This window comes from Mustela erminea, chromosome 4 (assembly GCF_009829155.1).
Source record: "Mustela erminea isolate mMusErm1 chromosome 4, mMusErm1.Pri, whole genome shotgun sequence".
Classification (NCBI taxonomy): Eukaryota; Metazoa; Chordata; class Mammalia; order Carnivora; family Mustelidae; genus Mustela; species Mustela erminea.
In genome coordinates this window covers 68,809,782-68,837,001 of record NC_045617.1, presented here as the reverse complement: position 1 = coordinate 68,837,001, position 27,220 = coordinate 68,809,782, and the positions used below count along the sequence as shown (strand labels likewise).

Here is a 27,220-nt window from a genome sequence, read left to right as displayed (position 1 = left end):
CATTATCAAGTTTTAATATTAAGATTATGCTAACTTCATAAAATGAGTTGGTAGGAGGTACTTCCTGGGAGAGACTATGTACGGCATGAATGGTCTACTTCTTGAGTGTTCGTCAGGATTCCTCAGTAAATCTGTTGGGACCAAATTTATTTTTGGGTCAGAAGCCCTAAAGTCATACAATTCATTCTTCATTTTGAAGTCTTGATTCATCTAAGTCGGGACTCAAGCAGATGGTCATTCGCGACCACAGGTCTTTAATACAATTTGCTGAGGAAAAACTAAAAGACTAGGATAGCTTTTCATGAAAAGGTCAACAAACTATAGTGCAAATATTGCCATAGAATCATTAATCTGAAAAAATGTTAAAATAACTCTCATTTCACTCTTACAATGTTTCATGCTCAAGACATTCAGGAATTTTGTCTCCAAATGGGAATGCTTTTTGCTTTTTCTCTTCTAAAATCAAAGTTTATTCCTCCTTCTCCGCAAATGGATTTTAGTAACAATAAAAATTTCCTTACCCAAGTCATCCGGGCTCTATCTTTTGTGTTGTAACGACACTCGGTAATTAGATTATCTCCCTAAAACATAAAAATAAAAGCTTTCAGATTTGGGTTTTAGGCTGTTTTATTTATCTATTTGTAGGCCAATAGTTTTATTTGCTATGTGAGTCGGTTCATTAAGAAATTTGATCCAGGAGAACCTTGATCTACTGAATTCTAAGACTGCTAGTATAATAAACAAGCAAACCAACAAGATTCTCTCAGGCCAGACTCTACCATGTTCTAGCTGTATGGCCTCAGGTAAGAAAAAGAATTATCTGGGCATAATTTATTTATTTAAACAATAATTTTGTAAAATAGCTGTTATTTTGCACAGCTGTAAAGAGATTAAATGACATAAAATGCATTTAGTTCTTAGGGCAAATGAAACACTTCATAAATGTTAGTCATAGATACTAGTTATTATGATTCTCTCTTCATTTATATTCTTTTCTTTAAAGGTCTTTAGTCACATCTTTATTTCCTCACAACAGACTTGTGAAGCAAAGTAATAGTTATTGTTCCAATGTTTTCTAACCTTTTGAACAAATAATTTTGTTATGGCTCACCACTCAGAAAGATGGACAAGCTATTCATGGACCAGAGGCAACTTGTGCTGGGTGCTGGCCCCTAGATTGGATCTCCCTGGCCCACTACTCCAAAGGCCCACGGTCAGTATCTCAACACACCGTCCTCCCACACTGCCCTTCCATAACCCCAACGATTGTTGCAAGCTGGATAATTAGCTCTGTCTGAAACCTGTGTCAAATGAAAGAATTACCTTATCTTTATTTTTACCCAAAATCAAACTTCCCCAAACTCTTCTACGGTATTTAAGAAAAACAAAAACAAAAACAAAAACAAAACCCTCTTATTTTTGCATTTCCAGAATTGCAACCCAAATGTTTACTGGAAAGTCAAGTAAGAAAAGAGTACTGTTTGGTACTCAGAACCCAAGTTGTTCTTCTCTTTTGAAATCAACAACTTGAGTTGCCCCTGGGAATGGTAAGAAAAGTGAGTTTTGATTTTGGAAATCAGATCAAACACATTCCATCTGGGTTGTGCAACACCCACAGTGGGTGGCTTCAAGAATGTGAGTACGATGAGCAACTCACTTTACTGGTAGAAACCCTGCTTAATTGTGATAGAGAGATGCCTTGACTTCTCTAAGATACAGTGAAAAAGAACAAAACATTCATACTGGTAAGATTGTTTGTTCTTCCCTTAGATACTGAAACTCCTGGAAATTGAAGTCGAAATCATCATCATAAGCCAGTAATCTCATTTCCTCCCCTTTGCGAAAATGACGGAGCCTGATGCCCCTGCCAGCCAGGTGAGCATGGAGAAGAACAGCAAACACATGGATTCCGCTTGGCTTCTCGGCTTCCAGAGCCTACAGGCGGGGCACGCAGAGGAAGACACAATTAGCCCAAACAAGCACATGTTCAGACAGTTCACCATAAAAGAGACTTGGAGGGACAACTGAGAAGAAAGTCTAAAGCAATTTGAGTGAATGCTTGAGCAGCCAAACATTTTGAATTTGGATTTTTCATTACTTACTCCTAACAGTGTTATCTTTGTGAAGTAACATTTGCGGTCAAAAAGGAAAGGGAACTAATGCTTACTGAGGACCTATCAGATCACCCCTAAACGTTATCTTTCTTTTCAGAGGTAAAGAGTCAATCAAAGTCATCTTGACAAAAAGATTCCAGCATGTTAGTAACCTGTAAATAGAAACTCTTAAAAGGAAAAATGATTCCTACTTTCCGAGATAAGAAAACCAGGTGGAAGAGTAGAATTATATGCATTGCCCTTGGTCCCACGGCTAGTACACGATGTCATGGCAATTTGAATCATGGTGTAAATAACTCAAAGGGCATAATCCTTCCACTTCATCAGTCTGCCATCTGTCTATAATACAATAATAGCTTATAATTTGTAAAGAATATGATCTAAGCTAAAACATGTTCATTTAAGAAAAAAGAACTGTAAACAGAAGTAGCCATTATTAAATACTTTTACATGGTTTTCCTGACCCAGCATGCATTTTTATATTAAGTACTCCTGCTCTTTGGTTTAAGTAGGAAGGAAACTGTGAAGCAAAGAGGGAAAAAAAAAAAAAAAAAAAACTGAAAATGAATAATGGAAAAAACAAATCTGGATAAAAGATGAAATTGAGAAATGAAAAAGTGACCACATGAACCAAGGTAGAAATTGTAAGAGATAAAATAAAGTGTCAAATATTTAAAAAAAAAAAAAAAAAAAAAAAGTAAGTCAGGAAGGAAACCATCCTGGAAGGTATTTTTGTCCAGAATTCTACTCCTACACCCTTCAAGATTTAAAAAAGCAATCAAAGATCTTGCTACAATGATAAGTAATGGCTTTAGAGCATGACAACAAGAATAAGATTAATAATAATAAGCATGGGATTCCCCAAACATAGTTTTCCGAGAACACCGATGAATCAATGAATAGCGGCTCACAGACCTCATCCTCCACATACCTCTTCTAGGCATTCCAGAGTGCAGTGACCCTCGGACCGGAATTCAGGCATCCCTGGAGGGATGGTGTGGAAGAGGCTTACCCAGAGGCCAGCCTCGATCACCCCAGCATCGTACTTCCTTATGTCTGCTGTATGAAATAACCTCAGTCCAGAATTATCTATTAAGCCTGGAATAAGAGCATATAATTAAAAGCAAGTTTGAGTTCTCAAAAAAAGGAAGTTCTCTACATTCAGTTGAATGGATTTGTGAATTTTCCTTAAAACCTCACAAGGAAAAGAATTACAAGTAAAGATTAATGGAAGACAACATTCAGGTTCACAAACAACAGTTAAGGAGCGCCTTGGCTCAGGTCATGATCCCAGGGTCCAGGGATCGAGCTCCACATAAGGCTCCCAACTCAATGGGGAGCCTGCTTCTCCCTCTGTCTACTGCTCCATCTGCTTTTGCTCTGTCTCTCTCTGTCAAATAAATAAATAAAATCTTAAAAAAAAAAAAAACCAGGAATGAAAACGTAAGTTGTCGTATTGTCTGCAACTATTTTTGACTTACACAGTATACCATGGGAGAAATGTTTGTGTTGTCTAGCTGATAATATTCCACAATGATCTAACATAAAGACAGACAGAAGGAAAATTCTAGTCATTCATTAGAATATAGACTAACTCAACAAAACTTTATTTTGTATTGTTTTCAGGTAAAGTTCAGTAACATTTTCGTAGACGTAAAAGCCCTTTGGTCTAGAGACCACCTGCTGACAGAATAAACTACTGATGATTAATTTTCTTTATAGTTTGCCACCATTCTTTTAATCACTTAACAAAGTAGTCATTCAGTCAACAAAAAATATTAAGAATCTATTCTGTGACTAGAAAGAACAACAATAGGCATGTGAGGAGGAAAGTAAGACACATTCCTTCCTGAGACAGTTATCATAAGGAGGGAGAGCATGAGACCCAAACCCTTCATAAATTCGTTCCACTGACTTTGAAAACTAACTGCCTCCTTTCTGCAGGGCTGACTTACTTACCTGTCATTACCAAATTGACCCTTCGGAACCATTGGCATATACATAATTTTATATTAATTGCTGTGATTATTTTTATTGTCTCTCTTTCTTACTACACTATAATTTCCACCTGGTTTGGTGTGTTTTTCACTCACACTTAAGCACGGAGCAGAGACATAGTTGGTGCTCAGTATTTGCTGAATAATTGCACAAATCAGTGTAAAATAGTAACTTTGAGTTACTCCTGTTGAGAACTTCATATTGAATCTTTAGACTTTTTGGTTTTAGAATATTAAATAAATAAGTTTAGAAAACTAGATTCAGAAATCAAATGTAAGTATAAGCCCTCTTCACTTAAATATCGTATTAATATCATTGCATAAATATTTCATGAGCATATTTATGGTTTTCCTACCCCATAACAAAATATTAATATTTTCTAGTGTGATGATTGGTAGCCTTTCATATGTACAGTCAGAAAATGTTTCATAAGCACTATGTTTTGGGAACTAATTTATATCACAAAGAGAAAAATCTACTATCCTACTTCTTGGAAAGTAAGATGCACTTTTTTTTTAAGATCAGTGACCACACGTATCCATTTTGCCCAGTTCATGGGCTCATTGATCACTGTTGTCCCAGTGTAATTTTTAATAGTATCCTCATTTTCTCTAAAAAGTATCCTAATTTGGATGACAAACATATAGGTTAATTCCTTCTAATATTGGGCGGCAGTATATTTCAACCCTGTTAAGATGGGAGTTACAGAACTTTTAAAAATCACAGATAAAACATATGAAGAATAAACTCACCCTCCTTATAAGTCGGATTGTCATAATGGACCTCCAGGAGCACATAACGAGGATCTAACGGAGTGCCAAGGGATAATCCAACATGAGGTGGATAGGAAAAACCCTAAGTAAGGAAAATTCCATAAGACGTGCCCTATAAAAGTCCCTAAATGTTCTATTCCACGCAAAAACCAACCATTCTCAAAGATATTTCAACATTCTGGAACTCCATGATCTAGAGTGGATATAACAAAATGGCTTAAGGAGAGAATCGCTTCCAATGGAAGGAAAAATAAGCCATTCTCCTATCAGAGATAACGTATAGAGCTTTACTTATAAGTATCAGAACCGAAGGGGGGAAAAATCATGAGCCACGAATAGTGTCCCATCTCAGTAATCATTGGTCCCACCTCTCCACCAATGGCCCAGGCAAAAATAACGGTCTCGCAGGTGAGGAAGGCATCAGGCATGTTAGGGTGGTAGCACTCGTGGCCATAGTCCAGGACACTGTCGTTAAAGCTGCTGCTGCACTGATAGAGCAGGATGTGGTGGACCAGACTCTCGTGGCCTCTCTGTATCAGCGGCTCCACCTGAACAAAGCACAGACGAGAGGAAGGGGGCCATGAGTCAAACCCCCGTACATCCCCAGCACTAGGCAGGAAACTAGCAGAAACGATGATCGGTTTTTCAAGGGAATCCTGCTCTCAACGATGCCAAGGTTATGGTGTGGTTCAAAACTAATTTGTTCTGGAGAAGATAACAAGGATAATGATGGTGACGCCGGCAATGGCGAAGGTGAGATAACCCATGGGGCACCTGGGTGGCTCGTGGGCTGAGCTGTCCAGCCTTTGGTTTCAGCTCAGCTCATGATCTCAGGGTCCCGAGATAGAGCCTCACCTCATGCTGGGCTCCAAGCTCACTGGGGAGTCTCTGGAGGTTCTTTCCCTCTGACCCTCCCCTGACTCACAGGCTCTATCTCTCTCAAATACATAAGTAAGTAAATCTTAGGGGGCAAAAAAGAAATGAGATAACGCTTTCCTCCAGGAATCATAGGATTTACTGATCTGGTTCGGGTTTTGAACTCACTTTTGTTTTCTTTATCATTCTGTGTGGCAGCTGTTTGAAAACATGCTTTCTTCCAGGCTACTTTGTCCTTGGGCCTCTTCCCTCTTTTTTTTCTCTTCTTTCCTTTTCTTTTCTTTTCCTTTCTTTTCTTTTCTTTTCTTCTCTTTTCTCTTTTCTTTTCTTTTCCTTTCCTTTCCTTTTTTCTTTCTTTTTCTTTCTTTCCTTTCTTTCTTCTTTCTGAGTCACAATGAGTCACACTGTGGCTAACCACATTTTTAAAAAATCAAGATTGTAAATAGACATAAAGTTTCTCAGTCTCTCTTCCACCTCAGAATATTACCTTTATCTTTACTGATGGTGACAGATGATGTGTCATTCGTCTATCATTTAGCTAACTAGCTAGTTCGCTACATCATCTTTCCATTATCAACCTATCGATCTATCATCTATATTTCTATCTGGTGCTAAGCATAGTGCTAGACACAACGTAGGACTCAATAATGGATAGTTTTAGTTTAGTGGTTAAAATAAAATTCTTACTATGAGTATCTGGGAGAGAAAACAACATCGTAGTAATGTGCTCCTGTGACATCACTCAAATTAGGAGAGGAAGTAGAAACCAGTGAACAGAGAATGAGCGGTGGAGTTGGATGTAATTCTGACATCCCAGTGCACGACAGCAGGTTCCTTCCACAGTCCCTCCTGTGAGTTCTCTTCATACCACCTGCCCACCTTCCTCCATCCAGGAACTCGGAAAGAGCTAAGCGCCTCTGCAGGTCCCCAAGTGCCGTGCCTGCAGGAAGTTGCCTGCAGTAACTTACCTGTGGCTAAGTTACTTAGTTGTACTAAGTACAGGGCTCCAGGGTTCAGGGTTCATGGAACACTCCATACATCTGCTAAAGAAGCCCTCGTGTGTCCCTAAATTTCCAAGGCTTTGCCTGCCTTAGAGCTCAACACCTTTGCCCTTCCCCTAACTACTCAAATGCAGGCAATGCATTTTGAAACCCTTGCTTGTGCCTTGCTTTAGACATGCATATAAAGATAGTGTTTTTAGCTATTGTCTCTCCTAAACTTTCCATTTTGATTTTCTACATGGTTTTTTATTTTTTCCTTTCTTTCTTTCTTTCTTTTTTTTTTATCAGAAAATCAAAGTGCCCACACAGGGAAACGGTATGTAGTAGGCAGAGATCTGAGTAGGCAGCTGGAGGTCCCACTTTTTCAACCCAGCTTGCCTCTGTGTTGCATTGTGAGTCACACTGCGGCTAACCCCCACACACGCATCTTTAACATCACATTCACAGAAATGACACTGCACATGGCTTTGTTTGCACTTGTCTCGCCTCTAAAGGACCGCGCACCCTGGAGGCAGAAACTATTTTCTATTTTGTTTGAAAATGACAGTTATTGTTCAAGCATGGTTGCATAATACAGGACGCAAAAGGGTAGCCTAGGACTGCGATTAGATTTCAGCCCCCACATCTGGTTTGAGCTTTCTCGTGAGACTTCAGTGGGTACCTCGAGCTCCAAGGGAGATGGGGTGCTGCGAGCAAGTCCACAGGAAAAGAGGCACGGGAGACATTTTCTCGAAGTGCCTTATGGGTTCAGGCAGAACCTGTAGGTTGTGCTTAGCTCCACAAGGTCAGTCCCAGGAGGGAGCCAGGAGGACAAAGGAAGGTTGGTATTGCTGAGGCAGCTACAGAAACAAATGGACTTCATTGAGGCCCAGCGAGAGGGAGAGAGAGAGAGAGAGAGAGAGAGTGTGTGTGTGTGTTAAGAGTGTGCGTGTAGAATTTATTAAGCTTTTAAGGAGCTTCATGTCAATTTCTTAAAAGAAACTTTTAGAAACAAGTACTTTATTTATTTATTTTTTTAATACAGCGAGTGTCAAAAACAACAGCAAAGCTTCTAAGCTACTAGTGCATTCTAGGAATAATAATAACATCTGTATTTTATTTAACACCTACTCTACTCTCTGCCAGTCACTGGATTTGTCATTTCATGTAATATTGACAGCAATCTATTAGGTTACTGTTACTGACTCCATTTTACAGATGAGAAAACTGAGACTCAGAGGATTAGGCAACAAGTCCAAAGTACCAAGGCAGGAAAGAGTAGATGGGGATTTGAGACAAGGCTGGTCTGACCTCAAAGTCAGTACTCTCCTAGCTGCAACACTTCATTGCTGGAGATGCGTCAGGCTCTGGAAGCTGCTCCCAGTGAGAGGGAGGGGGAAGACTGGGAGCCTTACGTCTTGGGGGGGGGCAGTCTCCTGCCCTCCTTGCCACCCCAGTTCAAGCGTCCCTTGGCCCTTAGGGAGACGAGACAGGTGGTGGCCTTTGGTTATGCTGTTTCCTAAGGAGAGCAAATAACAAGGTGTCTCTTCAAAACCCGAGGTCTTCAAAGAGAATTAAATTGTAATTTGACCTCCAGATTACAAACCGAGGGGACAGCCTGAAAGTTTTTCTCAAGAAAAAAATACATTCATAAGAGAACAGAGAAACTTTCTGCATTCAAATCTGAGCACTGTTCAAAGGAGAGAAAGTATGAAGGCTTGGAAAAAGCAAAGCTCTTGGTAAAACAGAAACGATGTGAGATGAAGTTCAAACAGAGAGAAGTGAGAAGTGAGCATGTCTAAACTGAACAAAGATGCCACTAATATCAGAAAAACAAAGCAGGTTACCAAACCACTGAAAAAAAAAAGAATTTCTGGAGAAGGAATTTTAAGATGACCGTGTGGAATAATTCATTGAGACCCCGAGGATATTTCCCGTGGGCAGTCGTAGCTTGTTCAGTGCAGGGGACAAGCTCCAGGTAATGAGAGTCTTGAGCAGAGTTGGGGTTGGCTCTCTCTAGGTGCCCCGCACGGAGCAGAATTGCCCACAAAGCTTCCTGCCACACCTCCAGAGCACAGTGATGCCAGGGCCCTGCTCCCAATCCCAGAAAAGACAGCTGCTCATTATCCGCTGCTTCGTCAACCAGCTCCACAAACCTGCAGTGTCATCCTTCCTTAGTCCAAACAAGGCTGGGGCCCCAGACCGGGGAGCACCCTGTGCGGATGGAGAGAGCGCTGCTCCATGATACAGCCTTCAGGTAGGTGGACTGCAAGCATGAAACACTACTCTTTCTTGTGTATTTGGGAACTGTCCATGCAAGAAGGACTACTGCTTCTGCATCATTGCATCATTGCATCATTTGAAATAATCGTTCAATTTTTACATTAAAAATATTTCTGAGACAAAAAGGCTGTAGGGAATCATTGCTTCCAAGGGACAGCACTTAAACAGGGAGACTTATTTTGGTTACTTCAGAGATGTCACAGTATCATAACAATCTCAATGGAAATGCCAGAAGTTGCTTCTATTAAAAAAATATTAAACTTACAAAAATTGTCAAAGAAGTTCAGGGCAACATAAGGTATACAGATGTGGATAAATGGGTATTTCTGAGACTGGGACAAACATTTAATTTTATTTTTGTTTTAGGCTGGCTATATGATTGCAGAAGAAAAAAAAATTAAAAGGAATAGAAAATGCCTACGGAGGTGGGACACAGTGACACCAACACCTGATGACAGAGTTCCTGATTCCTGTGTTCTTGTACGCAGGGGTGACTTACGGACCAGAACAGAAGGGAATTCCCTACACCCATCTTCACATGCATTAGAGGCCCAGCAAGGATGGCCTGGCACCTGTGGGTTATCTTTTTTAAAAGGTTTTTTTTTTTTAATTTATTTATTTGACAGACATAAATCACAAGTAGGCAGAGAGGCAGGCAGAGGGGTGGGGGAGGCAGGCTCCCTGCTGAGCAGAGAGCCCCATGCGATGCGGGGCTCGATCCCAGGACCCTGAGATCATGACCTGAGCTGAAGGCAGAGGCTTTAACCCACTGAGTCACCCAGGCGCCCCCCCCCCTTTTTTTTAAAGGGTGTTGTTTTTTTTTTAATTTATTTATTTGACAGACAGAAATCACAAGTAGGCAGAGAGGCAGGCAGAGAGAGAGGGGGAGGTTATCTTTAGCCCCCATGCAGAGCAAAACAATAGTCTAGAAAAAAATCACAGATAGAATAGGGATGAGAGGGAAGCCTTCAACCTGAAGGACATTTTTTTTTAAAGATTGTATTTATTTATTTGAGAGAAAGAGAGAGCATGAGAAGGGGGAGGGTCGGAGGGAGAAGCAGACTCCCCGCCGAGCAGGGAGCCTGATGCGGACCTCCATCCAGGGACTCCAAGATCATGACCTGAGCTGAAGGCAGTCACTTAACCAACTGAGCCACCCAGGCACCCAACCTGAAGGACTTTTAAGAGTAAAACTGTCTCCAGTTAGTTCAAGTAACTGAAACTCTGGGGTGCCCCTTACAAGTGACACGGACACAACTGTGGATCAATCCTGTAACCTTCCCCCTTTGAGTCTCTACTTGGGATACTGAAGATACTTTCACAACTTTTCATAAAGGAGCTCAAAAGTCATGATTCACGGGGCGCCTGGGTAGCTCAGTGGGTTAAGCCTCTGCCTTCAGCTCAGGTCATGATCCCAGGATCCTGGGATTGAGCCCTGCATCGGGCGCTCTGCTCTGCGGGGAGCCCGCATCCCCCCCCCTTGCTAGCCTCTCTGCCTATTTGTGATCTCTCTCTCTCTGTCAAATAAATAAAATCTTTAAAAAAAAAAAGTCATGATTCACATTTCTACTTCCATGCATATCAATCTTTCTTTATTTTGTTCTGTGTTCTGTTCCTTGGCTATGGATGAGGATAATCTGTTCAGGGCAGGGGACAAGTTTCAGAAAATGAAAAGCACTTCGCTCCCATTGCAAAACTTTTAAAATCTATGTATACCTTCTAATCAGCTCTCAGTAAATGACTTGATTATTTTTGGTATGAGAAGAAAGAATTTCTATTCACTCTAGTTACATGAGGCCAGAGTTGGACACAATATAATTGGGAAAAAAACTTTAATTACATAAAATAACGACATGATCTGAAGACTCTTACTTGGTGTGACCTTGTTCTATAGAATAAAATGAGATGGGGATAAGACAAAGAGCTTCTAAGTGTATCAAAATTCCTTAGAACTTAGAACCTAGGCACTATATCAGAATAGGAGGTAAGAAACTCAGAATGGAAATGTATGATATCTTTCTGCCATTAAAGTTTTGGGGTCCTTGACAAAACTGTGCCTGTCTGATGGTCTTTCACCAATACCTACTGGCAAACAGATTCTGTTCCAAAAAGACTTCTCCAAAAAGCCACTGAACATTGACAAACTTAAGAATCCACATGCTTTTGCAAACTTCAAATACCAATTACCTCAACAATAATAATAAAGAAACATATTTTTGCTTTATTCCGCTGTACTGAGTTGAACAGTGTCCCTCCAAAAACCATGTCCATCTGGTACCTCAGAATGTGCCCTTATTTGGAAAGAGGGTCTTTGCAAATGTTATTAGTTAAGATGAAGTTACACTGGTTCAGGATGGGATCTAACTCCAATGGCCAGTATCATTATAGAAGAGAAAGGAGCAGATTCAGACTCAGACATACACACAGAGAAGACAACCAAGTGAAGATGGACACAGAGATTGGACTCAAGCTGCTACAAGTCAGAGAAAACCAGAGACCATCAGAAGCTGGAACAACCAAGGAACGATTCTCCCCTTGAGCCTTCAGACGGAGCATGGATGGCCTTGCCAATGCCTTGATTTTGTACTTCTGGCCTCCCGATCTGTGAGAGAATGAATTTCTGCTTTTTCAAGCTACCTGGCTTGTAGTCACTTAACCATAGCATCCCTAGGAAACTAATACATCCTTCACTCTCATTTTTTTTTTTAATCATAAAGTAACAATTCACAGCTTTGTACACTTAACACCTAGGTCATGATTGTCCCTGCATTGGTTTGAGACACAAACTTATTACAAATGCACATTTTTTTCCCTAACATGATTGACATTAAATAATTCCATGTTGTTATTTAGTCTTAAGGCTATTTTACTTGATGAATATGAAAGTGCCCTTGAGAGAGTTAAAGAAGTTTTATTATCTAATAGCTAAGTATATGTGTATCTTACTTTAGTTTTTACTTTTGGAGGGTAAAAAAAGAGCAGGGCAGGGAGGGAGGGGGAGTTCTCTTCTTGACTTGTCCAAGGATACTGAGTCAGTGTGAGAAAAACAGGAGGTTATTAGAACTCTTATGAGCAACTTTCCTATGCTTATTCTTCCAAGTCTACCCATTTAAGATGTTGCTTGTTGAAACATGAGTAGAACATAGCTTTCCAAAAACAACTTGCAATTCAACAAATTAAAAATTAAAACAAAAGGAGAGAGGTAATGGATGGAATGTGTAATGAGCTGGTAATTTGGTAAATCTCCATCACTTTTCTTCCTGCCCATTCTTGTTCCTGGCACCGTGCTTTACATACCCACCCCAGGCACAGGTTGATGTCCATGGAAAAGCCAGTAAACCATCTCTGACAGAGGTTATCCAAAGGGCATCTGGCTCATAATGCTATGCAGCCTATGAAAACATTTCAGCCAGGACTAGCCGTGTAGACAAAGGATTATAAAATCATGCTGATATGCTCATGGGACTATGGTAGGATAGCAGATAGTATCTACCTATCTTGCCCTCCCTGTCCTCATCCCTAATGGGGAGATCTCTCTTAGCATAATAAAATATTCAACTTATAAGAGACAACAAAATTGAGCAAGAAAATGCTATCATTGTCTCACAGATAATCCACTCTGAGAACAGTCAGAGTTCAAAGCACAACTGGACTGCTGACATGGTGTCAAAGGGCCACAGCTTGAAGGGACTTGGCAGTTAAAGCTCAGGAAGCGACAGTTAAGTGGAACAGAGATGAAGAGAAGGAATGAAAGGAAGAACCGAGGAAGAGGAGACTTCTGGGAAATATTGTACCCCCTACTGCAATCCTGATTTCCTTGGAAACTACCATCTTCACGTGTGTCCATGCCCTTTCAACCGTAATTGGCCAATTCAGGAATGGGTGCCCAACCCATCAATCTTTTCTTGGGACTTTAAAACTATGAAAAAGAACTTATCACTTGCCAGAAGTTGGACATTGTGAAAGAAGTCAGTGTATAGTGAGATCCAATAAAGTTGGTGCAAAGGAAAATTCTAAGACAAGATGGTCTCAGCAGGGTTTGAATACTTAAGTTTTTTCTGAGCCCAGCTACATCTCTGCTATTCTCTGGCTTACTTCTTCAATCTTTCCTCTTATTTCATGTCGATTCCTTCCTATTTCCAAAACTAGTTCAAGTTGTGTTTCTTTCATTTGCAACCAAGAGTCTTGATTAAGACTCAAACACAAGTAAATATATATCATCAATTCATCAATTCTGTGTATGCATTTATACATGTATTATCTCAAATTGTCCTTTTTTCTCTTAGAACTTTTTGGAACATGAAACTATTTTGTTTTCATTTTACCCTTTCATTTTATTTATAATTTTTAATCAGAGCTGGGCACATTAATAACAAAGTTCCTTCAATCGAGGCCCTTGAAAGCAAGTTGGGAAATATAATCACCCCTATAAAACACACAAGTGTCTCTCTTGCTTACTGATTCCTGATATATTCCACATAGGTAGTTAGTATTAAAGCTGACTTATTTTTAAGGATTTTTTTTTAAAGAATTGTTTACGTGTGACCAGGAAAATCCCAGAGAAGGCAGATATTAACTCCCTGAGTCACAGCCCTGGTTTTAATGTTTTTCATATTCTCTCAGGGACTGTCACTCTGTGACTTCTGGCCATACAAATGAGTCTGCCACCAGCATGGTAAAGCAGTCAACTACTCAGTTTTCAACAGTCTCAAAACTGGGACAGTCACTGTCTCAACAGCCATACACCTAAGATGGCAACACTGGGGGTCTCAATCGAAAGGACTTTCATCACCTGTTTCATAAAACATACCCCAAAGCCATTGATGAGGACCACGACCACAACCCTCAACAGTTCAGTGACATCTACTGCTTCACCAGTAGCAAGTATGTATCAGAATTGACCCCCGTTTTCTATGCTGAAAATAGGTGTGAAATGCTACATGGATGTCATTGTGCCATTCTGCAAAAATAGAAATGTAGACAATGACATCATATTAAGTTAATTAGTGGTATAGAGCCTACTATTTTTTTAAAATTTATTTTATTTTTTAATTTATTTTTTATTTATTTTCAGCATAACAGTATTTACTATTTTTGTACCACACCCAGTGCTCCATGCAATCCGTGCCCTCTATAATACCCACCACCTGGTACCCCGAACTCCCACCCCCCCGCCCCTTCAAAACCCTCAGATTGTTTTTCAGAGTCCATAGTCTCTCATGGTTCACCTCCCCTTCCAATTTTTCCCAACTCCCTTCTCCTCTCTATCTCCCCATGTCCTCCATGCTATTTGTTATGCTCCACAAATAAGTGAAACCGTATGATAATTGGCTCTCCCTGCTTGACTTATTTCACTCAGCATAATCTCTTCCAGTCCCGTCCATGTTGCTACAGAAGTTGGGTATTCATCCTTTCTGATGGAGGCATAATACTCCATAGTGTATATGGACCACATCTTCCTTATCCATTCGTCCGTTGAAGGGCATCTTGGTTCTTTCCACAGTTTGGCGACCGTGGCCATTGCTGCTAAAAACATTGGGGTACAGATGGCCCTTCTTTTCACTACATCTGTATCTTTGGGGTAAATACCCAGTAGTGCAATTGCAGGGTCATAGGGAAGTTTTATTTTTAATTTCTTGAGGAATCTCCACACTGTTCTCCAAAGAGAGCCTACTATTCTTGCTCCTGTAGAAAATGAGTTTCCAACGTAATCAGGCCGAATAATGACTGTGAATAAGTGAAGTGCCCTACCAGGGAATTGTCCTTCAACGTGATTTCAAGATGTGTCATGCTTTTAGCCCTGGACCTTCATTAGAGAATAGAATTAGGCAGCATCAGTCTATATGATTTCTAAACCAAATGACTAACTTGGTTTGCATTCATTTGTGCCATTAAGATATTTCCAAATGGTATTAGAATCAAATCACTTGTGCAGTATCACTGTCATTGCTCATTTTTCTTTTGCATTTGTTTAAAATATAATGCCCATGAGGGGCACCTGGGTGGCTCAGTGGGTTAAGCCTCTGCCTTCAGCTCGGGTCATGATCTCAGGGTCCTGGGATCGAGCCCTGGGTCGGGCTCTCTGCTCAGCGGGGAACCTGCTTCCTCCTCTCTCTCTCTGCCTGCCTTTCTGCCTATTTGTGATCTCTCTCGCTCTCTCTGTCAAATAAATAAAATAAAATCTTTTTTAAAAAAATTAAAAAATACATAATGCCCGTGAAACCATAAATTTAGAACCTTACCATTTTCTTAACTTATTCAAAGTGCAGTTCACCCTGAAAGCTAATGATTACATTTATCAGAACAGTGGACTATATGGTTTTTTTTCTGTGTGTTTTTACATGTTTCTACTCCATAAGTTTATTCCTACAATGTATGTTTGGAAATCAACTATAATGTCTCAAGGGCTCTTGATGCAATAATACCAAAGTATTTTCAATTCCCAATTTATTCAAAAGGAGAAATCTCAGTGAGAACTGTTTTTTCAAATTGGATCTGGTTGCAACATTCCAGCTGGGCTGTCCAGACTTATTGTTAAGGCATGAACTATTAAGAGGAATGATAAGGCAAAAAAAAAAAAAAAAAAAAAAAAAAAAAAAAAATTCCCCAACTCGTGTTGCCTCTGAGGTTGTGGTTGAGGACGCAACAGCCCCACGAACACCTGCAGATGCTGGGGATGAAGCCCCAGGGCGAAGGGGGAGGGATCAACTGAAGGAAGCGAGAGCCAGGAAGTGACTAGACACAAGGCAGGATGGGGAGCAACTTTCTACCAGGAGACTCTGTCTTCCTCCATTCAGCATTCTTACATAGAAATTCAGTTTTAGTTTACTATAATGTTATTTGAAAGCATTAAAGCATGTTTTTGTTTTATTTTGTTTTTGTCTAGTCACAGCAACTATTAATTCTCAAGAAAATATACCATACCAAAATTTGATATTGGCAGCTTTGCCAATTTGTATTAAAACGGAGTTTTATCGATTCTTGACATTGGTGGCAAAATGTATTCTTCCAGAAGAGGCATTCAATATAGGACCATGTGAGCTGTGACTGGCCAGGATGTTAATATTTCTGTATTTCTTTAAATGTCATGACAAAATACCAGAATGGGGCCATAGATTTACGAATTACATTCTTATTAATCCTCTATGCCCAAAGTAAATTGTTGAAAGATGTGGAATGCCTCACGGATTTGCATGTCATCCTTGCAGGGGGGCTATGCTTGTCTGCTCTGTATCGTTCCAATTTTAGTATATGTGCTACTGAAGCGAGCACTATTGAAACTGTTTTAATTGGTGAATATGCAAAGTGTCCTTGAGAAATTTAAAATATCATGATTTATAGTCATTGATTTCTGAATGTGAAGCAATCAGGTATTTTGCCAAACACCTCAAGCATATAAACACAAAGCAGAAAATTGCTTTTGAGGAAGTTTTGCAATGGCATTCTTTTGTCTACTGTTCTTTGAATTTTTAATAGATTATCCATGAACTCTAAAGTAGATTTTAGCCCTTTATTAACAAATATTAACATTCAGTTAACTGAGATATTCAATAAACTAGAGGTCACGTAGGTCCTCTAAGAAATGTTAAATTAATACCCAAATGGACAGCAAGGAGTAGTGGAAGACCTAGAGGTCAGGAGGCTGAGATCCCTTCTTGGCTGTGCAACCAAACAGCTGTGTGACATGACTGCGAGGAAGTCACAGCGCACGAGCTTTCTTTCGACCAGTCTCTAACACTCTAGTCTATGTATAGACAAATAGCGGCATTTCTGAAGCTAGAGACACCTGGTAGGTGCTCAGAGAATGATGTATTTTTATTGTATGTTGGATTCTGGGTTCTAGATACATTTTTAACATTGGGCCCAAAGAGATAACAAACAAATCTATAGAAGTAATCCATTCACAAATGCCAGTATTTTGAAATCTAATTTTAAGACTTTTATGTTACAAATATTCAGGCCAAAATAAAAATATTGCCCAGTCACATGTTTTATTGCAAAAGATGTAATCATATGAAGTATATATTTATATATACCGTATCAATTTATTTAGGATTTGATTTTCAGATTTGTATGTATAAGACAGTATTTTCTCTATAGAGGTCTTTTTCTGAAATGTGATCTCCCTCTTTGACATTTCTTATATGTATTTACGCACAGTTTTGAATATAAGTTTTCCTTACCATTTTGCTCTGAAAATCTTTTCTCTCAGAGATGTCCTTCATTCATTCATTCATTCATTCACTCAACTAATTAACTAACTAATTAACAATGACTCTCAGATGCCAAGAAGTAAACAAAGATGCATCAAATATAAATCTGTCACACCGTTTATATTCTAGAAAGAGAACATCAGTTATATTCCACAGAAGTTAAGGGCAGAGAATTATAACTTTTGGTTGCCTTCCAGCATCAATTCCCCCAGAAGACTTTTCTGTCAGAGTCCTGAATTTTTTAGCCACACCTTTTGGCTAAGAATGACTCCCACTTCCCATGAGTGGCCTAAACCCATCTATGTGATCCCCTCCTTGAAATGAACTTAAATTGGTCACATCACAGGGACTTTTACGTGGTGGGTGACGGAGGAGCTCTCCTCCCAAAATATGAAAGAAAAAGTTCTATTTCAAAAGTTGGGCTGCAATTTTTCTATCCTAAGGGAAAAGATTTGCCACCAATGTCAAAATTTTCTATCATGTGGTCCTAAGGATGAGGACCACACAATGTTAAGGGCAAAGCTCAAAATGAAGCTGTAGCTCTTGAAACATCACAAATCTCTGGACTATGGGATTTGCTTGAAATAAACCCAAGCAACATTCAGTTGAAACAAAAATGAGTTCGATGCTGATAGTTATTACCAAGGAAAATTGTTTTCTTCATCCACCTTTTGTCTTTCCCCTCTTTACACTACCCAAATCTGGATGAAGTCAGAAGCTTTGTTAATTCAGACTTCTGAAAAACACAAAAAGAAGTTCCCAGAATAATTAGTAGTTGGGTTCTATACTGTGTTTGAAAAACCACATTTTTTTCATGAGAACACTGAATATTTAGAACAACGACAAAGCAGTACGACTCATCCTAATTTATCTTTCTCATCTTCAAAATGTTTTTCAAATTACTGTCTAGGCACAGTGTCTACCCTAGTCCACACCTCCATACATCCCACCTGAAATACACCAATAGCCACTTGCTTGTCCTCCTAGATGCTCAGGAGGTTGCTTTCTGGACGACGCTCCCTCTCTCAACTAATCTTCCCAAGTCACTTTTCATCTTGTTAATCTAACAGATAAAGAATGGTCAATGGCTCTACGCCACCCAGCCTGCAGCTGATGAAGTCCACACTCGTGTTTCTGACATTCAGGATATTATGTGGCTTTTGCTGCATGCGGACTACACAGTCCCATAAGCATGCATGCCTAGCCACAGGAATTCCTTCCTAGTCCACACCATGTCCTTCTACCCTTCATGGTTTTGTTCAGTGTTTATTCCATCCAGTATGTCCGCCAAGCCACTGTTGAAAGTCCAGATGTGGGGGCAACTGGGTGGCTCAGTTGGTTAATCGTCTGTTTTCAGCTTAGGTCCTAATCCCAGGGTCCTGGGATGAAGCCCCACACTGGGCTCCCTGTTGAGCAGGGAGTCTGCTACTCCCTCTACCCCTCCCCCTTCTTGTGCTGGCACTCTCTCTCTCTAACATACAAATAAATTTTAAAAAAAGAAAGAAAGAAAGAAACAAATGCCAGGTTTTGTTTCCCCTGGATGCCTTCTATGATTACTTTGGCACACATTTGCCTTGTTTTTCTAAGCTTCTTTCAGGAGGTAGGGCTATGCATTAGCATAATACAAAGACTTAGGGGCACCTGGGTAGCTCAGTTGGTTAAGCAACTGCCTCCGGCTCAGGTCATGATCCCGGAGTCCCAGGATCAAGTCCCGCATCGGGCTCCCAGCTCCACAGGGAGTCTGCTTCCCCCTCTGACCTTCTCCCCTCTCATGCTCTCTCTCACTCTCTCTCTCTCTCTTAATTAAAATAAAATCATTAAAAAAAATAATAACACTAGTCATCAGGCAGATTCAAATTAAAACTACATTGAGATATCACCTTACACCAGTTAGAATGGCCAAAATTAGCAAGACAGGAAACAACATGTGTTGGAGGGGATGTGGAGAAAGGGGAACCCTCTTACACTGTTGGTGGGAACTCAAGTTGGTGCAGCCTCTTTGGAGAACAGTGTGGAGTTTCCTCAAGAACTTAAAAATAGACTTCCCTATGACCCTGCCATTGCACTACTGGGTATTTACCCCAAAGATACAGATGTAGTGAAAAGAAGGGCCATCTGTACCCCAATGTTTTTAGCAGCAATGGCCACGGTCGCCAAACTGTGGAAAGAACCAAGATGCCCTTCAACGGACGAATGGATAAGGAAGATGTGGTCCATATACACTATGGAGTATTATGCCTCCATCAGAAAGGATGAATACCCAACTTCTGTAGCAACATGGACGGGACTGGAAGAGATTATGCTGAGTGAAATAAGTCAAGCAGGGAGAGCCAATTATCATACGGTTTCACTTATTTGTGGAGCATAACAAATAGCATGGAGGACATGGGGAGATAGAGAGGAGAAGGGAGTTGGGAAAAATTGGAAGGGGAGGTGAACCATGAGAGACTATGGACTCTGAAAAACAATCTGAGGATTTTGAAGTGGCGGGGGGGTGGGAGTTCGGGGTACCAGGTGGTGGGTATTATAGAGGGCACGGATTGCACGGAGCACTGGGTATGGTGCAAAAATAATGAATACTGTTATGCTGAAAATAAAAAATAAATTAAAATAATAATAATAATACAAAGACTTAGTTTGGAATTCAACATCTGGTACTTACGAGCTGTGTGACCTGAGACAGCCTACTTACCTTCAGAAACTCAGTTTTTTTACTTACAAAATGAAAATACAAATCAACTTTCTTTAGTTCAAAGGTAAAAAGGAGAAAATGTGTCTGGGATATCATAATTTGTATCAAGCAGTTGAAAACAACACTCGGTTCTGTACAACTTAGCACAGGTATCTTTTTTTAATTGGATGCAATTATTGCATACATGAGAGCTTTTCTCCTTCCTTGGAGCAGTGAGTCACTGTTTTGCCACTTGCTGACAATTCATTATGTGGAGGAGACTTCTTCAAGGCCTTTATTATTTGTTGTAATTAAAATAAAACTCAAGACTAAATATTGCTGGCCATTTTTTAGTATGCTATTGCTTACATCTTTATGAGTAGGAGCTGTTTTTAATAGTAAATTGAATTGTTTTTCAGGTTAATCTGCATTTCAAACCCTGGCAATTTGTGGGATTGAAAATTCACGTAAAGTAGATGTGATTTTACTATTTCATACTACAGAATATGACTCAGAGAACTTTCCCCCACAGTTTTATTAGTCAACACATGCCTTTCAGTGCAGCAATATGTATATCAAAGGTTTGAGTTTATATGGAATTCTGCCAATCCAATGTAGAGCAGAGAGACACATGTGGATCAACATGTTTTATGGAGTATAAGAATGCAGGAAGGGGGGGGCTTCTCATAGGAACATAATTTGACATCCCAGCATAAGGGAGGCAGACTTATGCAATAAAATATATAGACACTACAACTTTATTTTGTGTGACCCAACTCTTATCCTGGAGAAGTGAATTAAAGGTTAACAGAGGGGGTGCCTGGGTGGCTCAGTGGGTTAAGGTGCTGCCTTCAGGTCTTGGGATTAAGTCCTCTAAGAACCCCGCATGGGGTTCTCTGCTCAGCGGGGAGCCTGCTTCCCCCACCACCTCTGCCTGCCTCTCTGCCTACTTGTGATCTCTGTCTGTCAAATAAATAAATAAAAATCTTAAAAAAAAAAAAGTTAATAAAGGAAAGAATTAGAAGCAGCACTCAGCTGAGCAAAGGTAAATAAACATTAAACTACCAAAACAATGATAAAAATCACTGCAACATTTATTCAAGTAAAGGACTATGTACTTTACATAGTGAGAAGGCAGCCATGATTACTGAGTCAAGAGACAAGATTTCAGAGTAAAACCTACCTTGCTAGCACCTTGTTCTTAGACTTCTCAGCTTCCAGAACTATGAGACACAAACTTCTGCAGTTTAAGGTTTCTAGTCTATGGAACTTTGCTATGGCCACCCACGCAGATGAATACAGACAGTTTGTAAATGGCATAAAGTTGAAAATAATTTAATGTTGTTCTCTATTCAATTATATGAAATTTAGACGATGGACTACCACACAGTCATAAAAGAGTAAGACAGTTCTATACATACTGTAGTGGAACTTTTCCAGGACATACAATTAAATATAAAAAGCAAGTGTAAGTAGTAATGAAAATTCACAAGAACTCCTGGATTTACAGGACTCTTCTCATCTTTTCAGAAGGCCGTCTGGCATGGAGAAAGAATGTAGGCAGTGAAGGAGTTACTTAACCTTTCTTTGTTTTGATTTCTTTGTCCATTAAAAAAAAAAAGGCTGATAGTAGTTACCCAGGAAAAGTGCTGTGTCGAGTGAGAACTAATAGCTGCTGAGCACTGTCATGTCATTGCATTAAAATGACACTTAAATTAAATCATTTGTATGCAAAAAAAAAAAAAAAGCAAGTGTCAAAATATATAAGGCAATCCCATTGAGGTCTAAAAATAAAAGCAGGAAAAACTACATACACATATAAAGAGAGAGGGATGAAAATATACACGGAAGACATAAAGGGATATGATTACATACATATAGAGAATTTCAGAAAGATACAGGAAAATATTGATTTGGTTTATAGGAAGACGACCGTGAATGGGAGAACTTAGAGCTTATTGCTTTTCACTTCATGTCCTTCTGTATTTGCATATTTACAGTGAACAAATATTGATTTTATAACATGTTTTTTAAGTTCTGGTTTCATCATTTACTAGCTAAATGTCCCTGAGAGGTTAGTTAATATGTGAGGTTCTATTCTCTACCTTATAAGGTGATCATGACAATTACATGAGGCCTTGGAAAACCCTTCACAGTGCATGGTATAGACAAAGCACTCATCAAATGTTAGCTTTCATATTAGATTTCATACTTCCCATGCATAATCTATCTATGATATTCCATATGTATTATATATATGCCATGCTTAATTATATATTATACGATTATGCTTAATCGTATAAGTACAAAGTCTCTAAAAACCTTCAAAATTGTTTCTTTCCCCACACAATGCAAAAAAAAAATCTATTTCCTCTCATAATGTTTTAAATTAAAATTTGTTATTTAGAGAACGACATGCTGATCTTCTGAAAACCCAGTTACATCTTCTGAGTTTTTAGGTTCTTAGAAAAACTAACGAAGTTTTCTACCCCACACCCATTGTCAAGACTTCACAGCCCAGTGGCAGATGTCAGTGTATGTGACTCACCCCTGAGCAGGCACAGCTCCTGCTGGGAGGGTCCCAGCAAAGACACTGAGACCTTCCTTGGTTCTGCAGCAAATGTTTTCTGTCTCGCTGGGTTGTTTTCCTTTTTGGTCTCCTTTGAAGTAACAGTTGCTAGTCTGCTTTTTGTTGTTGTTGTTGTTGTGCATTTTAAAATTTTATTTTACAGTTTAAAGGCCTAATAATTCCATCCATGAAAGGACAGAATTCAATTACTAACAGATGATCCTCATGATAAAATTCCACAACCTCAAATTCGAAGAAAAACAACTTCGTTTTTCATTACTCCAATACAGCTTACATATAAAAATAACCAATCTAATGGTGTATATTTTAAAACTAACTTTTAAAAACTTCTTTTCACATCCTGAAAGGTCTAGTACTTGTGTTTATATGTAATTTATCATGATAATTTTGGCAGTTTTAAATACAGTATATTATCTTAACATTTATCATAATTTAAGGATTATATTTCCTGAAGAAATTTAATAAATGAGCCATCTTTTTTTTTCTCCTAAGAATAGGGAAATAGTCATTGAATGACATTTTTTATTCCTTCAGGCACAGTTTAAAGATTAGATCTAACTGTAGGCAAAACAAATTAACAACATTGCCTCATGCAGAGTTCTATGTTGGCTTTTATCCAGAGGTCTAGAATTCACTGCTCTTTAAATTTAAGTTAAAATCAAATGTAAAGTATATCCTGTTTTATCTTATAATGAAAGGAGAAACTGATGTTAAGTGCTTTTTCTCTAAGATATAAAACACCGTTGCTTTAGAACTAATAATAATTGCAGGTGTTCAAATCCTTATTTTCTTGGATTTTGACCCTCTCCATGAAGTGTTTACAAGTAACACAGCAGAACTGCTCAATTCAGCCCTTAAATTAGATACATAATCCACAGTGCCACACATAGTCCAAGTTCATTTGTCTGGGGGGTAAGATAGATTTTCTGAGCATTGTTTACCACTCACCATCACGGACTTGAGTCTAGATTGAAATCAAGAATCCAACAAAAACTCACTATGCACCACTCTTAGGAACTGTGCCCAGGGCTGAAAATTCAAGGATGAGCATGACACAGCAGGGAGGGGCTTCCATTCTCTTGTCAGGCAAAAAAAAAAAAAAAAACGAGTCCCATAGAGAACACGTGGGTTCTATGGAATCAGTACCAGCTACCACTTAACGAATTTTTACCTGTACCAGGCCCATGACACATAATACATTTCATTTCACATTGTCTTCACGCAATCTGGAGACAGGTGTTACTGTTTTCGTTTTACAGACGAGGAAGTTGAGGTAGAGTTAAGTAAACTGAACAGACTGGCCCAGCTGCTGAGTAGCAGGATTGAGAGGCACTCAGGGCTGACCATTCAGTCCCATTCTCTGGGTAACTGTGCTTGCCCCCTTTCTGCTCTGAACAGGCTGTGGTGGGAGTGTGAGACAGGAGTTAGGATTAGAAAAGGAATTAAAATAAGCTCAAAATAATTTTGTACTTTCATGTTACAGTATGTTTCAAAGAGCCATTTGATTATTTGTTTGTTTAAAATTTATTTATTTTAGACAGAGCACGCTTGAGCGGAGAGGAGGGTCGGGGTGCAGAGGAAGAGGGATAGAGACAGAATCCTGAAGCAGACTCCCCACTGAGCATGGAGTGCAAGGACAGGGGCTCAATCCCCCAACCCTGAGATCACGTCCTGAGCCGAAATCAAGAGTCAGGCACTTCACCGACTGAGCTACCCTGGCACCCAAAAAAGCCATTTGATCTTTTAAATCAAGTTTTGCCCTCTGGTTATGAAAAGAGATGATAAAAAAAAAAATGAAAAAGGCGGCTATCTATACTTGACCTCACACAATATGATTAACCATCACTACAACACAATTACAAAATAGAGTCTTTTGTACTTCAAGAAAGGTAAGCGAAGAAATGAATACAAGTGGATGGCTTTTGTAATTACAGTTCCTCTCTAGTTTTCTGTGTTTAAACATGAGGCCTCCGTTAAAAGAAGTTCTAATTTTTAGGGCAATTCCACGATGAGAAGACAACAAACTGATGTGTGCTGAGGCTAGGACTTGACTTCACCACTGGTCTTCTGTGTTGAACCTCCTCTCTAGGGGGATAACCCCCCATGAAGACTTTGCTTGGCTTAGTAAACAGGTTCATACTGAAGTCAGCTTTTCAACACTCTTAAGTCTCCTGCTGCCTTCCAGCTATTTAAATAAATAAGTCTCCTCAAGATGTAGGTTTCTGGAAAGCAAAGCCACTGTTTGAGGTTATTTGTTTGCTTGCTTACTTTAGAAAGTTTACATATAGAGAAAATAATACACTCTTTGTATAAAAACCACCCAGAATTAGTTAACATCTTGTCATTTCTACTTTACTAGTTATCTTTGCCCCCACTTGACCTAGCACATATCTCTGTTCCCATTAGATACTCATGGTGACCTGAACTGCCAAAGTGACCGTCAAGGTGGCTACTAAGTACACACACATGTTGTTAGTCTTAACAGGTCTGATGTGCATTTTTTCTTAAAAATGCTAGCGAACCCCTTTAAATAAAACTTAAAATAACTTTTGCAATTAATACTTTTTTTTTAATTTTTTTTTCATTTTTTTTTTAAGATTTTATTTATTTATTTGACAGAGAGAAATCACAAGTTGATGGAGAGGCAGGCAGAGAGAGAGAGAGAGGGAAGCAGGCTCTCTGCCGAGCAGAGAGCCCGATGCGGGACCCGATCCCAGGACCCTGAGATCATGACCTGAGCCGAAGGCAGCGGCTTAAACCACTGAGCCACCCAGGCGCCCCAAATTAATACTTTTTATCAGAGTTTAAATATTCGCAGTTTTGTAGTTATAGAAATCACATTAAAATGGATCTATTTATGAAGATAACATAAAAAGCATGGGTGATTTATTCCACATTTTTCTCAGTAAGATAAAAGCCACACTCAATTTAAATGTCATAATTTACAACCAGCATAGATATTCAAAGAGAATTTTGCAAGCTTCAGAAATGTGGCCAACCTCTTCTCTTGGCAGTTGAAAGAAGAAACCCAAAAAGGATCTGATAAATTGAGTTATAATAATAGTTCCAAAAGAGAACTCAGCATCTTCACTCCCCCACCCCACCATGAACCATCACTTCTTTCAGATTTGTTTAAAACTCCTAACCCCAAACATCAAGCAAGTTGGGAGGGTCCATAGCAACCCTCGAGAGCATTCTTTCCTTATTTCCAAGGCCACATACCCAATTGAGGCTGCTTTTCCCTCTCACAGACTTTGTCCCAACATGTCCAGGCTATATTCCTGGCTCTAATCTTCTATATTCTAAAATCTCTATGACAAATCATGCCATTTGTCCAGTCGAAACCCAATAGTCCCTCTTTGCCTCAAGAGAAACTCCCTTTTTAGCTTACAATTCATGCTCTCTGTGGTCTTATCAAGAGTTCCCCAAACATTACCAGGAATACCCATTCTCTGTGTCTTTGGTCATGGCATTCCAGCCTTCTCATGGTGAATCTGGCAAAACTGAAATGTATCCATTGGAACTCGAGCTTCTAGTAAAGAAGTAAAAGAACTAAATGTTCAGAACACCTCTCAGATGGAAGACATCTGGATTCCCAAAACTTTAAAAAAAAAAAAGTGTCTTGAAATGTATTGATCAGCTTAGTAAGAAATTAAGAAAGATTTTCCAAAGGTAAAAGAAAAAGAATATAAAGTCAAAATCAGAGTGATAAAAACAGAATCCAAGGATACTGTGGGACCATATGTCATACTATGATCCTGGAATCTCTAAGAATAATGGTCACAGGAGAGGATAATCAAATGATGTAGGACTGAACTTGACATAACTTGACATATACCTCTTCCCCCTGTATCCTTCACTTAAAAATAGAAACTAAACTCTCTAAGCTCATACTAACGCAGTAAAATGGTGGACTAGAAAAAAATCTAACTACTAACAAAGGCAGCCAATGAAAACACTTGACAGACTTGTCTGTCTCTGCTGCAGTTCCTGATTATTATGGACCAAATGTTTTTTTGTATGCTACCCGCCACGCCCCCCTTCCTTCCTAACCCCAGCTTCAAATTTATATGTTGAAGCCTTAACTTGTAATGAGATGGTACTTGAAGATGGGATCTTTGGGAGGTAATTAGGGTTGGGTAAGGTCATGAGGGTAGGGACGTTATGATGGGATTAATGCCCCAATAAGACACACCAAAGAGCATGCTGCCCTCCATCTCCTCACCCCATGCTTACGCAAAGAAGAGGTCATATGGGCACACAGCGAAATGGCAGCTGTCTGCATGCTGATGAAGCCATGAGAAGAGGCCTCAGAATGAAACGTACATGCCAGTACCTTGATCTTGGCCTCCATGACTGTGAGAAATAAATTTCTGTTGTTTACCTATCTATGGCATTTTGTTATGGTATCCTGAGTTGACTAAGACATGGGTAGAAGAAAATAACAACAATATTCTTCCTTGGAGATGAATAAACGGAGGTTCACCCTCATGGGACAGCAGGATTCAAATTTATAGTTCTGTATGTTTAGGGAAATTCCAAACCAAGAAAATAAAGAATCCCTCATGGGTCGCCATCCCCTGGCACTGGCAAAAGCAAATACAAATATGATACTTCCTGGCAGGAGCATCCTTTCATCCTGTACCTTGTGATTTCCATGGATTACATTAACTTGGCAAACTTAAAAAACACTTTGGGAAACAAAGTATCCACAGCATATTT

At 39.4% G+C, this 27,220-nt stretch overlaps 1 protein-coding gene and 1 non-coding gene across 2 annotated transcripts in view; both read right to left on the bottom strand.

Moving 5' to 3' along the window:
* The window catches only part of MOXD1 (monooxygenase DBH like 1), a 91,855-nt gene that overhangs the window by 19,437 nt on the left and 45,198 nt on the right, over positions 1-27,220 (bottom strand). The window contains exons 5-9 of the mRNA XM_032339501.1: positions 5,254-5,433; positions 4,865-4,967; positions 3,046-3,212; positions 1,744-1,935; positions 522-581 (exon numbers count right to left, since the gene is read on the bottom strand). Coding sequence (XP_032195392.1) covers positions 522-581; positions 1,744-1,935; positions 3,046-3,212; positions 4,865-4,967; positions 5,254-5,433 — 702 coding nt within the window. The remainder of the gene's footprint in view (positions 1-521; positions 582-1,743; positions 1,936-3,045; positions 3,213-4,864; positions 4,968-5,253; positions 5,434-27,220) is intronic.
* LOC116589554 lies at positions 16,190-16,296 on the bottom strand. The gene has a single exon (XR_004285328.1). It is a non-coding gene; the product is annotated as a U6 spliceosomal RNA (small nuclear RNA).